At 57.2% G+C, this 12,248-nt stretch overlaps 1 protein-coding gene across 1 annotated transcript; it reads right to left on the bottom strand.

Moving 5' to 3' along the window:
- Window positions 1–346: 346 nt before the first annotated feature.
- Window positions 347–11,595, bottom strand: SLC5A5 (solute carrier family 5 member 5; the record flags this gene model as incomplete). The annotated part of the gene is made up of 15 exons (XM_084885915.1): window positions 347–681; window positions 1,164–1,279; window positions 2,113–2,231; window positions 4,933–5,126; window positions 5,215–5,301; window positions 5,659–5,729; window positions 5,798–5,910; window positions 6,606–6,694; window positions 7,513–7,642; window positions 7,741–7,881; window positions 8,302–8,456; window positions 9,817–9,884; window positions 10,076–10,127; window positions 10,442–10,507; window positions 11,239–11,595. The coding sequence occupies 15 exons, from the start codon at window positions 11,593–11,595 to the stop codon at window positions 511–513; spliced, it is 1,929 nt and encodes a 642-aa protein (XP_084742041.1). The 3' UTR covers window positions 347–510.
- Between the last annotated feature and the right edge of the window lie 653 nt (window positions 11,596–12,248).

Genomic DNA, 12,248 nt, shown 5'->3' with positions numbered 1-12,248 from the left:
AGTGTCCAGACACAGGAGGAAAGCTGAAACATGATCCTCCCTCCTCCTCCCATCCTGCTCCCCAGATCAGAGGCCATGTACATCTGACCCTTCCAGGGAGGAAAACAAGGAAGAGGTGAAGGAGGAAAAGCTGGTGTCCACCTCTCAATGTATCTCTGGTTTGTCCTGTGGCCTTGGCCACATCCCTGCCCCTCTCCAGTTCTCAGATCCCCTGCCTGTGAAATGAGGTAAGGGGGGGGGAGGGGGGAAAGGGGGCGGCAAGAACCTCCAAAATCCTTGCTAAGGTTCAGACACCTCGCAGAAAGCTGGGGTCTTTCTTAGACCCTAAGGTTGGACCGGAAGTTTCCCATGTTCTCCAGAGGGGATTCCAACGTCTTTTTATTGTAGGTATGGAAAATTCCAGCCTCGCTTTGAGGGTGCTTGCAGGGGTACAGCGTCTAAGGCTAACTGCTGTCTGGAGGTGGGGCTTCCCCATGAGTTTCCATTCCAGGCGGCCAGCCCTGGGCTGGTTCAGAGGTCTGTCTCCCGCAGGTCACGGCCACCCTCACGCCCTCTGCCGGGGTTCCACGAGCCAGAGCTGGCTCCGTTCACCTCCTTCTGCCCCAGGAAGAGCAGCTGGTCCTCGGTCGTGGGCAGGAAGCCAGGAGGCCTCTTGGCCCTGGGAGGCAGTTCCTCGGCCCCCTGCGGAGAGGAGAAAAGAAAGATCCCTTCAGTGATTCCTTCTTCTGTGTTAGCTCATCTCCCAGGGACGCTGAGGGCCTGGGAGGATGGGTCCTGGGCCAGACATTGGGCAGGGCTGCACAGTGTCCTCTTGTCCAGCGCCTCAGCCACTTCCCTCGGTCTCCAAAGTCTCCATCCACTTCTCTTCCCCATGCCCATGGCATCTACAGTCCAGGCCATCAGTGCTTGCATGCATGCTTGCCTCCATTCTCTCTCTGACTCTCTGCCTGTTACCCTTCAAGAAAATAAATATTTCCCCACAGCAGCTGGAGGGAGCTTTAAAACATTTCAGCCAATAGATGCCTCCCCAATGCCCCTCTTCAAACCTATTCCAGCCTCAGGGCCTTCACACTTGCTGTTCCCTCCATGGAGACCGCCCTTCCTCCGCTGACTTCTTTTCTCCTCTTCCTGGGCTCTATCAATGTCCCCTCTGCAGGACTGACCTTCACCAAGCTGTCATCCTGGGTAGCCACTTCTTTCTTGGGAGCCACGGATGCTGTCTGCGATGTGAGGTCCCACCACAGCAAACCAGGATGCAGGGCACTGCGCTTGGTTGGGCCTGGGGGTCAGAGAGAACGGGGGTCATTAAGTGAGGGGTGGCCAAAACGAGACTGGGGAGGGAAGGGAGAGCTCAGATGGACTCCAATCCAAGATCTGGTAGTAACCCACGGGGCGACCCTGGCAAGCCTCTGCCCCCAGCCAGGCTTCAGTTTTCTCATGTACACATCAGTGGGTGGCCAGGAGGGGCCAGTGTGTGTGGTTCTGTACACAGCACAGAGACAGACTCAATAAACGCCTGGTAAATGTAAAGTCTACGCTCAGAAAGCTGGAACGGGGGATCTGGGGGAGATAATAGATCAACCGAAGGACTTGTATACATGCATATAAGTACAACCAATGGACACAAAACTCTGGGGAGGAAGGGTATGTATGGGAGGGGGGGGAGGTTAAAATATGTACTCAGATAATAATTTAATAAAAAAAAGAAAGAAAGCTGGAACGGGTGCTGTTGTGACTATTGATTTCTCTTTATCTCTTTTCACTTCTTTGTGGGGTTCAGAATTCCCTGTGGAATGCGTAGCGGCCAAAGTCCAGAGGAGAAGGTGTTTCAGCACCACGGACAGCACCTCGCTGCCTTACCCCACATTCTCCGGCAAGAACTTAACCTTTGGGGCTGTGCGGGCGTCTCCGTTTCTGCCTTTGCAAAATAGGACAAGCCCTGCAAGGTGCAGGGTGGTCCTGAGGATGACACAGCATAAAGGCGCAGATGTGTCCAGTATATAGTGACCGCTTGGCCAATGGGGGCTTCCCTCCTCTTCTTCCTGCCCAGTGGGTCCTGGAGGCAGAGGGATGGCCAGGGGGACCTCTGAGGAAGCCAGAAGCCCTGCTTACCGGTCAGGTAGCTGACGAGGGCTCCACACAGCACGGTGCTCAGTGTGCCCAGGGCACCATAATACAGATAGGAAATGGCGTAGAAGCTGTCAGCCAAGCTGGGTCGACCGGGGTCCATTCTGGGGGTGGGAGAGACGAGCCTGAGTCCAGAAGCCACTCTCAGTCCTTTCCCTTCCTTCCATCTTCACTGCCACAGCCCAGCCCAGCCCTCCATTACTGGTCACCCAGATGTGTGCAGTAGCCAAAGACTTCTCTCCCACTCTCCTGCCCTCACCTCAAGCCTTTTCCCTCACACAGCCAGAGGGGGTGTTACCAACATGGAACTCAGGTAACCTCTTGCCTCTGCTCATTGCCCTCTGTGGCTCCCTGCTGTCCTCAGAATAAAACCACACTAAACTCTTAGAAGAAAACATAGGCGTGAGTCTTTATGACTTTGGGTTTGGCAATCGTTACTTGGGTATAACACCAAAACCACAAGCAACTGAAGAAAACATAGATAAACTGGACTTGATAAAAATTAAAAATTCTTGTGCATCAAAGAACATTGTCAAGAGAAGAAAAGACAACCCACAGACTGGGGCTGAGTGCACGCTGCGGTGTGCAGATGATGTGTTATTGAGTTGTGCTCTTGAGACTTGTGTGGTTTTATTAACCAATGTCACCTCAATAAATTCAATTAAAAAACCTAACACACACACACACACAATCCACAGAATGGGAGAAGATATTTGCAAACCACAATTTAATAAGGATCTAGTATCCAGAATATATAAAGATATAGAGAATACTTAAATTACAACTCAACAATAAAAAAACCCAATTTGAAAATGAACAAAGAGTTTAAATAGACATTTCTCCGAAGAAGACATACTTATGGCCAACAAGCACATGAAAAGATGATCAGCATCATTTGTCATTAGAGAAATGCAAATCCAAGCCACAATGAGATACCACCTCACACCCACAGGATGGCTAGAATTTTTAAAAAGGAAAATGACGCCCTAACTGGTTTGGCTCAGTGGATAGAGCATTGGCCTGTGGACTGAAAGGTCCCAAGTTTGATTCCAGCCAATAGCATGTGCCTTGGTTGTGGGCACATCCCTAGTAGGGAATGTGCAGGAGACAGCTGATCAACGTTTCTGACTCTCTATCCCTCTCCCTTCCTCTCTGTAAAAAAATCAATAGATATATTAAATAAATTAATTAATTAAATTAAATTAAAAAAAGGAAAATGATGAGTGTTGGTGGAGAAATGGAAACTCATGCTTGTGGGGGTGTGAAATGGTGCAACTGCTGTAGAAGACAGTCTGGTGGCTCCTCAAAAAGCTAAACATAGACTCACCAGGTGACCCAGCAATCCCACACCCAGGTATAGACCAAGAGAAATGAAACATATGTCCACACCAAAACGTGTACATGAATGTTCACAGCAGCACTGGTCACATTCACCAAAAAGTAGAAACAACCAAAGTATCCATCAATGGATGCACGGACAAACAAAATTCGGTGGACCCACACAATAAGTGTGACTCAGCCACTAAGAGGGATGAAGCAATGGCAAGCGCTACCACATGGATGAACCTGGCACACATCATGCTAGGGAGAGAGGTCAAACGGAGGAGGCCACACACTGAATGAATCCCTTCATATGAAATGTCCAGAAGAGACAAATACATAGTGACAGAAAGTGCATTAGTAGTTGCCAGGGGCTGGGGAATAGGAAGTGACTGCTAATTGGCACATGGCTTCTTTTTGAAATGATGAAAAATTTCTTGAGTTAGTGGTGGTGGTTGTATAATTGTGCAAATATACTAAAACCCACTTTAAATGACTAATTTTTAAAATATATTTTTATTGATTTCAGAGAGGAAGGGGGAGGGAGAGAGAGAAACCTCAATGATGAGAGAGAATCATTGATTGGCTGCCTCCTGCACGCCCCTATTGGGGATGGAGCCTGCAACCTGGGCATGTGCCTGACTGGGAAGCCAAGAACCCAACTGTGACCTCCTGGCTGGTTCATAGGTTGACTCTCAACCACAGAGCCACACGGGCTGGGCTTACATGATTAATTTTATGGTCTGTAAATGATGTCACTACGAAAAAAATCAGACCACCAAAGCCCTAGCTGGTTTGGCTCAGAGAATAGAGCATCAGCCTGTGGACTGAAGGGTCTCAGGTTTAATTCCAGTCGAGGGCACATGCCCAGGTTGTGGGCAGTGTGGGGGCTGTGCAGGAGGCAGCCAACCAATGATTCTCTCTCATCGTTGATGTTTCTATCTCTCTCTCCCTCTATCTTCCTCTCTGAATTCAACAAAAATATATATACTAAAAAAATAAAAGAAAATATGGAAGACACTTGTTAATTTAAAAAAAAAAAAAATCCGCTGAAACCGGTTTGGCTTAGTGGTAGAGCATCGGTCTGCGGACTGAAAGGTCCCAGGTTCCGTTCCGGTCAAGGGCATGTACGTTGGTTGTGGGCATATCCCCCGTAGGGGGTGTGCAAGAGGCAGCTGGTTGATGTTTCTCTCTCATCAACATTTCTGGCTCTCTATCTCTCTTCCTTCCTCTCTGTAAAAAATCAATAAAATATATTTAAAAATAAATAAATAAATCGGACCAAAGTCCTCCGGCTGGACCTCGTGTCCTATTCTTTCTTCCCACTTTAAATCCACTGCAGCCTCACCTTAGCCAGTGCACTGATTTGAACCTGGGACCCCTCGGTCCCTCAGCTGGGAACGCCCTTTCCTCACCTCTGACCACGCCCGTCCTCCTCCTCATTGGGACTCAGGTTAGGGTCCCCTCCTGACCACAGGGTCTCACCTGGTGGCCCCCCCGGAGGCGTTGGCGATGAGGAGCGGGCCCAGGAGGCCAGAGGCGTTGGCGGAGGGGCCCGCACAGTCCGCCGCGGAGGACGGCAGCACCCCCATGCTCTTCGCTGTGGGCGGGTACAGCGTGGCGCCCACGGCCACCCACAGGGAGACGACCAGGCCGGCCAGCAGCCCGGAGAGGACGCCCTGGGGGCGGAGCGAGTCAGCCTGGGAGCGGCTGGCCCCGCCCCGGCCCCGCCCCAGCACCGGCCACGCCCCCGGCGGCAGCACTCACCGGCGTGTTGCTCGCTGGGAGGAAGATCCCCAGGGAGAAGGCTCCGAGGAGGGGGCCGCTGAGGACGCCCATGACAGTGAAGGAGCCCTGCGGAGCGGGGGGGGGGGGGGGGGGGGAGTGTGTGGCTGAGGGCAGAACCACACACCTCCCCAGTCTCAGTTTACCCGCTGGGAATCCCCCTGCGGGCCTGAGCTTCTGCTGTGCCTCAGTTTCCCCAGGGAGGGGAAGCCCGTTTCTGTCTCCCCTGGGTTGGAGGCAAAGATGCCCATTCTCTCCCCTAAGGGATGCGGATGCGATAGATCCCACATCCAGTCTCTGCCTGCCCCAGGCCACCTCTTCCCCTCCCCGCACCGCCTCCCCTTCCCCCACCGCCTCCCAGGTGGCTGGTGGCAGACGGAACCCAGAGAGAGAGGGACCGCCCTGACCTCCGGGGCGAGGGCTCACCTGGAGGACCCCGCCCCCCAGCAGCGAAGACAGAGCCGCCACGGAGATGCAGGCCGAGCCGTAAATGAGCGCTGCAGCGAGGGGGGCACCGTCAGCGAGGAGAGGCTCCCTGGCCCCCCACCCCGACCCCCCAACTCACAGAGCCCCTTGGAGACGAAGACGAGCTTGCGGGGGGCCAGGCCGGGCAGCCGCGGCTTGATGAGGTCCTCCACCGTGACCGCGGCCATGGCGTTGATGCTGGTGGATGCGGTGCTGGGGCCGGCGGGGAGGGAGAGGGTGCGGTCAGCCCATACCCAGAGGCTGGCCACACCATCTCACCTGCCAGGACCCCACCTAGCCGCGGCAGAGGCATGGGTGATAGACTCCCCAGAGTGGAGAAGATGCCTACCCCACCCCCACTCCACAGACTTGAGATCCCCCCGCCCCCTCCACCCACACACACACACACACACACACACACACACTCACACACACATGAGCAGGGATCCCCATAACCAGGGACACGGATGACACACGCTCTTGTTACAGAGGAGTAATGGGGTGCAGAGAACTGCCACCTGGGACTCTGGTCACCCTGTGGCCAGAAGTTATGGGAGAGGTAAGACCACCAGGATGTGAGTCCCCTGAGGGCAGGAGAGGGGACTGAGAGGTCGCGGCGGTGCCCCCAGGATGTAAAACAGCAGCTTTACAACAGAGTAGCTCTCCACAGACATTTGTCTGGGGAAGAAGGGCGGAGAGAAGGAAGAAAGGGGGGCCAGATGTGGCTGCCCGGGACTGAGGGGAAGACCCCACTCTGCCAGACCCACCTGGTCTGCCTGCTGGGAACCAAGCAGGAGCTGTAAATGGCAGACGGGGTCCAGAGCGTTCTATCCCGAAGGGGGGCGGCTGGCAGGGACAGGGCTCTGAGCGGCTCGGACATGGCGGGGCGAGCAAGCAGGGCCACTCACCTGAGGGTGCCGCTGTAGGCACAGGCCAGGAAGAGGCCGGGGACGCCAGGCATGTCCTTGAAGATGTCCAGCACGAGCAGGGGCATGTACTGGGGGGAGGTGGGGGTCAGCCTCCAGGACAGGAGGACCCAGAGGCTGGGGCTTCTGTCTGCCCTCACCCTGCATGGCCCCAGCGCCCAGTGCAGGCTGGGCTCACAGTGGGCACTCAGTGTGTGTTTGTTGATGGATGCACCTGTGATTGCCACTGAGCCCCGCCACGCACAGAGCCCTGGGATCTCGGGGAGGCAGGGCCCCGTGTCATCGCTTTATGGACGAGGACAGTGAGGCTGAAGGTTGCAGTCGGGCAGTCAGGATTCTGACCCCAGAGGATGGCAGATGCAATAGCCTTGCAGCCTCTGTCCACCCTGTACCCTGTGGCTTAGCTGCCCTTGACTTGCCTACGGACCTTAGACAGTTGCCTCTGCCCCCTCCAGCCTCAGTTTGCTCATCTGTAAAGTGGGCACCGTGACATCCTCGGCCTTGTCACATATGGAAGATGTGAGGGGACACTCACTGCTTGTGAAGGGAGGGAACAGCGTGAGGCACAGGGTCGGCGGGTGGGACACGGGAGCTGGTCATCATTGTTAACATCAACACCATCACTGCCTTGGACCACAGTCCCATCTTCTCCCTGATGCCCCTCAGGGAGGCTGACTCTGGATCTGGATGTGCCCCTCTCCTGCTCACATCCACCATGGCTCCTCATTGCCCCCCAGGTCCTCCTCTGAGCCAAGCTCTCTCCTGCTTCTGCACCTTTGCTCAGGCTGCTAGGAAAGCTCTCCCACCGTCACCCCCAGAGATTCATCCACATGGAGATTCAGAGTGGGGGCGGGGTCCGGAGTGGCCTGGGAGCCCGGACCACACTCACCTGGTCGGGGGCAGAAATACGCCCTGTGAGGAGGGGGTCGCAGTCCATGTAGAGTGTGAACATGACGATGCCACAAGCAGCAGCGCTGCACACAATCAGGAACAGGCCCACCTGGTTGATGAGCAGGGCCCTGGGGGGAGGGGTGCCTCAGGCTGGGGATGCGGGGATGGGGGGGCGGATGTGCATCCTAGAGATCCCCATCCCATCCCCCCTCCCCCAAACACTTACAGCTTGGCCTGCTTCTCTGTGCGGCAGCCCACATAGCGCTGCACCTGTGCTTGGTTCACGCCGTACATGGAGAGCCACACCAGCGTGCCGCCCACCGTAAGAGTCCAGAATGTGTACCGGCTCCGGGGGTCTGGGTCAAAGCTGGAGGAGGGCAGGGCAAGCCATCCATGTGGGGATACCACGTTGAATTCCCTTTTCCCAGGGCCCCAGATGGCTATTACCCTTCAGGGCCTTAAGGGGACATTTGGGATGGGTTTTGAAGTGTGAGTAGGAGTTTGCCTGATTGAAAATTCATGTATTTGTTTACTGAGTCATCTGTGCTTGTGTTCCAAAACCATTCTTCCTGTGCCCAGCTGGGACCTCAGAGAGCCTTCAGTTCCCAGTCTGTTTGGAGGTGGGGGTAGGGGAGTACAGAGAAGGGGTGCTGGGTGCTGTCTTTGGGGATCCTGGGGAGGGGATCAGGGTAGTCTTCCTGGAGCAGTAGGCACTGGCTGGCTTCTCCCAGGGGAGAGGGATGCCTGCTCCATCTATTTACATTAGCCCCCTCACATTTTCACTCACTCCAACAGGTTGATCCGGGAGTGGTTCTGGGCAAGCTTGAACACCTGCCTGGGCCCGCCCCCAAGCATGATCCCACGAACCAGGACAACCCAGAAGCCAGCCAGCATCACCACAACCTGGAACACATCAGTCCAGATCACAGCCTTCATGCCGCCCTGCAGGATGTGACAGAGAGGGAGAGAGGGGGTCAGACAGAGACCTGTCTGGGGCCTGCAAGACAGGACAGAGGGAGGCAAAGAGGGAGCAGATAGGAGACCTGGCTGGGGCCAGTCTGGCCTGGCCTCCAGCAGTAGCTAGGACCAATGCCCCTTTCTGCCTCAGTTTCCAATCTGTAAAGTAGGGTTAATAACAGTACTCTCCTGCCCTGGCTGGTGTGGCTCAGTAGGTTGGAGTGCCGTCCCACACAAGGAAAAGTGGCGAGTTTGATTCCCAATTGGGGCAGGGGTTGGATCTTCTGTCGGGGTGTGTTCGAGAGGCAACTGATGGATGTTTCTCTCTCTCTCTCCTCCCCTTTCCTCTCTCTAGAATCAATTAAAACAAATAACAGCACTCTCCTTATGGTGATGTAAGAATAAAATTAGTTAATATGAGAAAAATATTTGGAATGGCACACAGAAGTGGTCAGTGAGTGAGTGATGGCTGCTATTATTATTATTATTATTATTATTACCATTATTATTACTTGCCGTGATTACCCTCCCAGCTTCCATGCTTTTACATTCCCATGGCAGCCCCTGCATTTTCCTGTGGAGAAGCCCCTTTTCCCTCATAGCCTGGTCAGGTGAGGTCAAGCCTGCTCCCAGCTCCAAGAATAGCCAATTAGAATATCCAAACCCCAAAAGAGGAAGGAATTAAGCAAAAAAACAAAACAAAACAAACAAAAAAAACACCCAAAAACCTCATGGACACAGACAACAACATGGCGATGACGGAAGAGGAAGGAGTCGGGGAGGGGGAAGAGGGCATGGGGGGGGGTGAGTGGTGATGGAAGGAGACTTGGGCCGGTGAACACACAGTACGGCATACAGAGGATGCATTATAGACGTGTACACCTGAAACCTATACACTTTCATTAACCAATGTCACCTCAATAAATTCCATTTAAAAAAGGAAGATCCCAGCCCGCAAACCTCTGCTCATTCTGCGCACAAGACCAGAGTCAGCCAAACAGAGCCCTCCTGGCCTTTAGCCAGCCCATCCTGAGATAGGAACTCACTTCCTGCCAAAGGGAGGGATGCCCGGAGCTGATGGAACCCTAGAGGTGGCAGAGGTACACAGAGGACCCTGTTGTAGCCCCTGGATCCAGCCAGGCCTGAAGCTGCCTTATCCCTGCACCCTAACCAACAGGCCTTTCACATAGTCTTTCATTGTAGAGATGAGGAAGCAGGCCCAGCTGACACCGGGTTTTCTCAGGAGGAAGGAATAGAAGGGAGGATAGACAGCCAGCCCAGGGTCTCCCCTCTCCAGCGGGCCTGAAGCTCCCCAGTGGGGTCCGAGGGGGCGGGGGTCACTCACCACAGTGGTGTACAGTGTGCAGATAATTCCAGTGGACAGGAGTGACCCCCAGATGTCCAGCCCGGTCACTGTTCAAGGAAATCCCCCCATTAGGCCACCAAGTGGGGTGCCAATCTGGACTCCAGTGTCTTGGGCTCTCCTCTCTCCAGGAGTCTTCCCTCCCAAGTGGCCCTGGGACAGCCCCTGCCGCCGCCTCTGGTAGACCCTGTAAGCCTTGGCAGCACCCCAGACAGCCTCCCCTGACCTCCCAGGGCCAGACCTTGGTTCAGGATGAGTGCAGGGGCGTAGATCACGATGCCCGTGTATAGCACCTGCAGGGGGGAGCGGGAGGTAGGGTGGCGGTTGTGGTGCCTGGGGATGAATCCAGAGATGGGAGAAGGAGAGTGTTTGGGGCAGAGAGGAGGCAGGTGGGCGGGGCCATGCAAGTGGGGGCTGGGTCAGGTCCGGTCAGGTCTGGCAGAAGCGGGAGGCCAGTAGACCTGAGTGAAGTGGGCAGAGCGTGGGCAGAGCCTTGTGGGTGGAGGTTGGGGCCCACGGGGAGAGGTGGTGAAGGATGGAGGAGGGCTGTGGGCGGGGCGGACGCAGGCGGGACCCTGCGGGAGAGGGCGGGGCCCAGGCCGCTCACTGTGGCCATCAGGTACTGCAGGGTCCCACAGAGCCGCACAGCTCGGCTGAAACGAAGCTCCAGGTACTGCAAGAAGGAGCCAGTGCTCTGGTCACCTGCACAGGTCCTACCTCGGGGCGCGGGACCTCTGGGGTCCTGCCCCCGTCCCCGTGGCTCCTGCCCTCTCTCCAGAGGACAGCTTTGGTCTCGGCACTCTTGCCCGTGGGAACCTTGACCAAAGACACACATTCCCACCAGCCCTCACACACCTGTGCACACCCACCACCTCCATGCCTGTGCCCATGGCATGTGTGTACACGTCCCCTCACCACACACACACTCGTGGCCAACAGTTACTAGCCTCGATTTTAATCACTTCGCCCACCGCCTAAGGAAGGTCCTGCAATTAGCCGGGTTGGACACAGGGGAACTCTGAGCTCAGAGTGGGAGACAGAGGGGAAGACAGGTTTGGAATCTCCAGCCCGCCCTCCGACGGCACTCAGGCGTGTGCATGCTGGAACATGCCGGGGGCAGGTGTGTGCCTGTCCACAGGTGAGTGCAAACAGGGCCCCACCCCCTGCGGGCTTCCACCGAAGAAGAGACCAGAACACTGCTCTTCCTCCTTCCTGCCCCTGGCCCACTGCCTGGGGCCTCTTCCCGGAACCCTGCCCACCGGGGTGCCTACATGGCGGGGGCGGGCACAGAGCGCCCAGGAGCCCCTCTGTGTGCCTGCACAGCAGCCCAAAGCCCCAGGGCTCCCCCGCGGCACCCCCGCGCTCCCGGCCAGCGGCCGGCTCCGGCCTCTGCCCAGTCAGTACCTGGTAGGTGCTGGTGAGGCCCAGGCGGTAGAAGACCGGCAGGTAGAAGGCGGCCGTCAGCAGGGAGTTGAGCACCTGGCCCAGGCACATCCAGAGGAACTTGAGGCCGTAGCGGTAGGCCTCGGCGGGCACGCCCAGCACCTGCACGGCCGACATGAAGCTGGCGGCCAGCGAGAGGCCCACGGGGAGGGCGGTCAGGCGCCGGCCCCCGGTGAAGAAGTCCTCGGCGCTGCGCTGCCCGCCCCGCGCCAGCCCCACCCACAGCCCGATGCCCATGGACACGAGGAGCATGAGCGCGAACACCGCGTAGTCCCAGGCCCCGAACGTGGCCCGCGCCCCGGCCCCGACGGCGGCCATGGGGGTGTGCAGGTGCGGGACCGGGCGCCACCCCGCCCGCCCGGAGGTCGGCGGCGGCCGGGCAGGGACGGGTGGCGGCGGGAGGCTGCTCGGCCTCCTCCGCGGGGCGCACGCCGGTTCCCTTCGGGTCCTGGTGGTCCGCTGCCTCCCGGGCTCTCCTCCGTCTACGCGGGTGCCTCCGCCGTCTGCCTGCCTGCCTGTCTGTCTGTCTGCCTGCCTGTCTGCCCGTCCGTCTGTCCGTCCCCCCACCTGCCCGCCTGCCCGCCCGCCCGTCTGCCTGCCTGCCTGTCTGTCCTTCTGCCTGCCTGTCCGTTTGTCTGCCTGCCTGCCTGTCCTTCTGTCTGTCTGTCCTCCGTCCGCCCGCCCGCCCGCCTGCCTGCCTGCCTGCCTGCCGTCTGTCGGTCCACCTCGCCTCCCCCTCCGTCGGGTTGCGGCCAAGGCTCCGTCCTGCTCCCGCTCGGCGCGGACGGCAGGAGGTCCCGGCGAGGCTGGAAGGGGCGGCCCTGGGCCCGCGGGCTGCGGATTTATGGGGCTCCCGCCCAGGTCAGCCAAACTCCGCCCCCAGACCTGCCCGCACCCTTTCCTCCCTGGACGGGCCGGTCACATGAGTGTCTGCAGGGGAGCGGGCTGGCTGAAGGGGCTCTGAGCTCCCC

This window comes from Pipistrellus hanaki (genome assembly GCF_964339955.1).
Source record: "Pipistrellus hanaki genome assembly, chromosome: 5".
In the NCBI taxonomy this organism is placed as follows: Eukaryota; Metazoa; Chordata; class Mammalia; order Chiroptera; family Vespertilionidae; genus Pipistrellus; species Pipistrellus hanaki.
The sequence above is the reverse complement of the archived record's forward strand: the minus strand, read 5'-3'. Positions and strand labels throughout refer to the sequence as shown.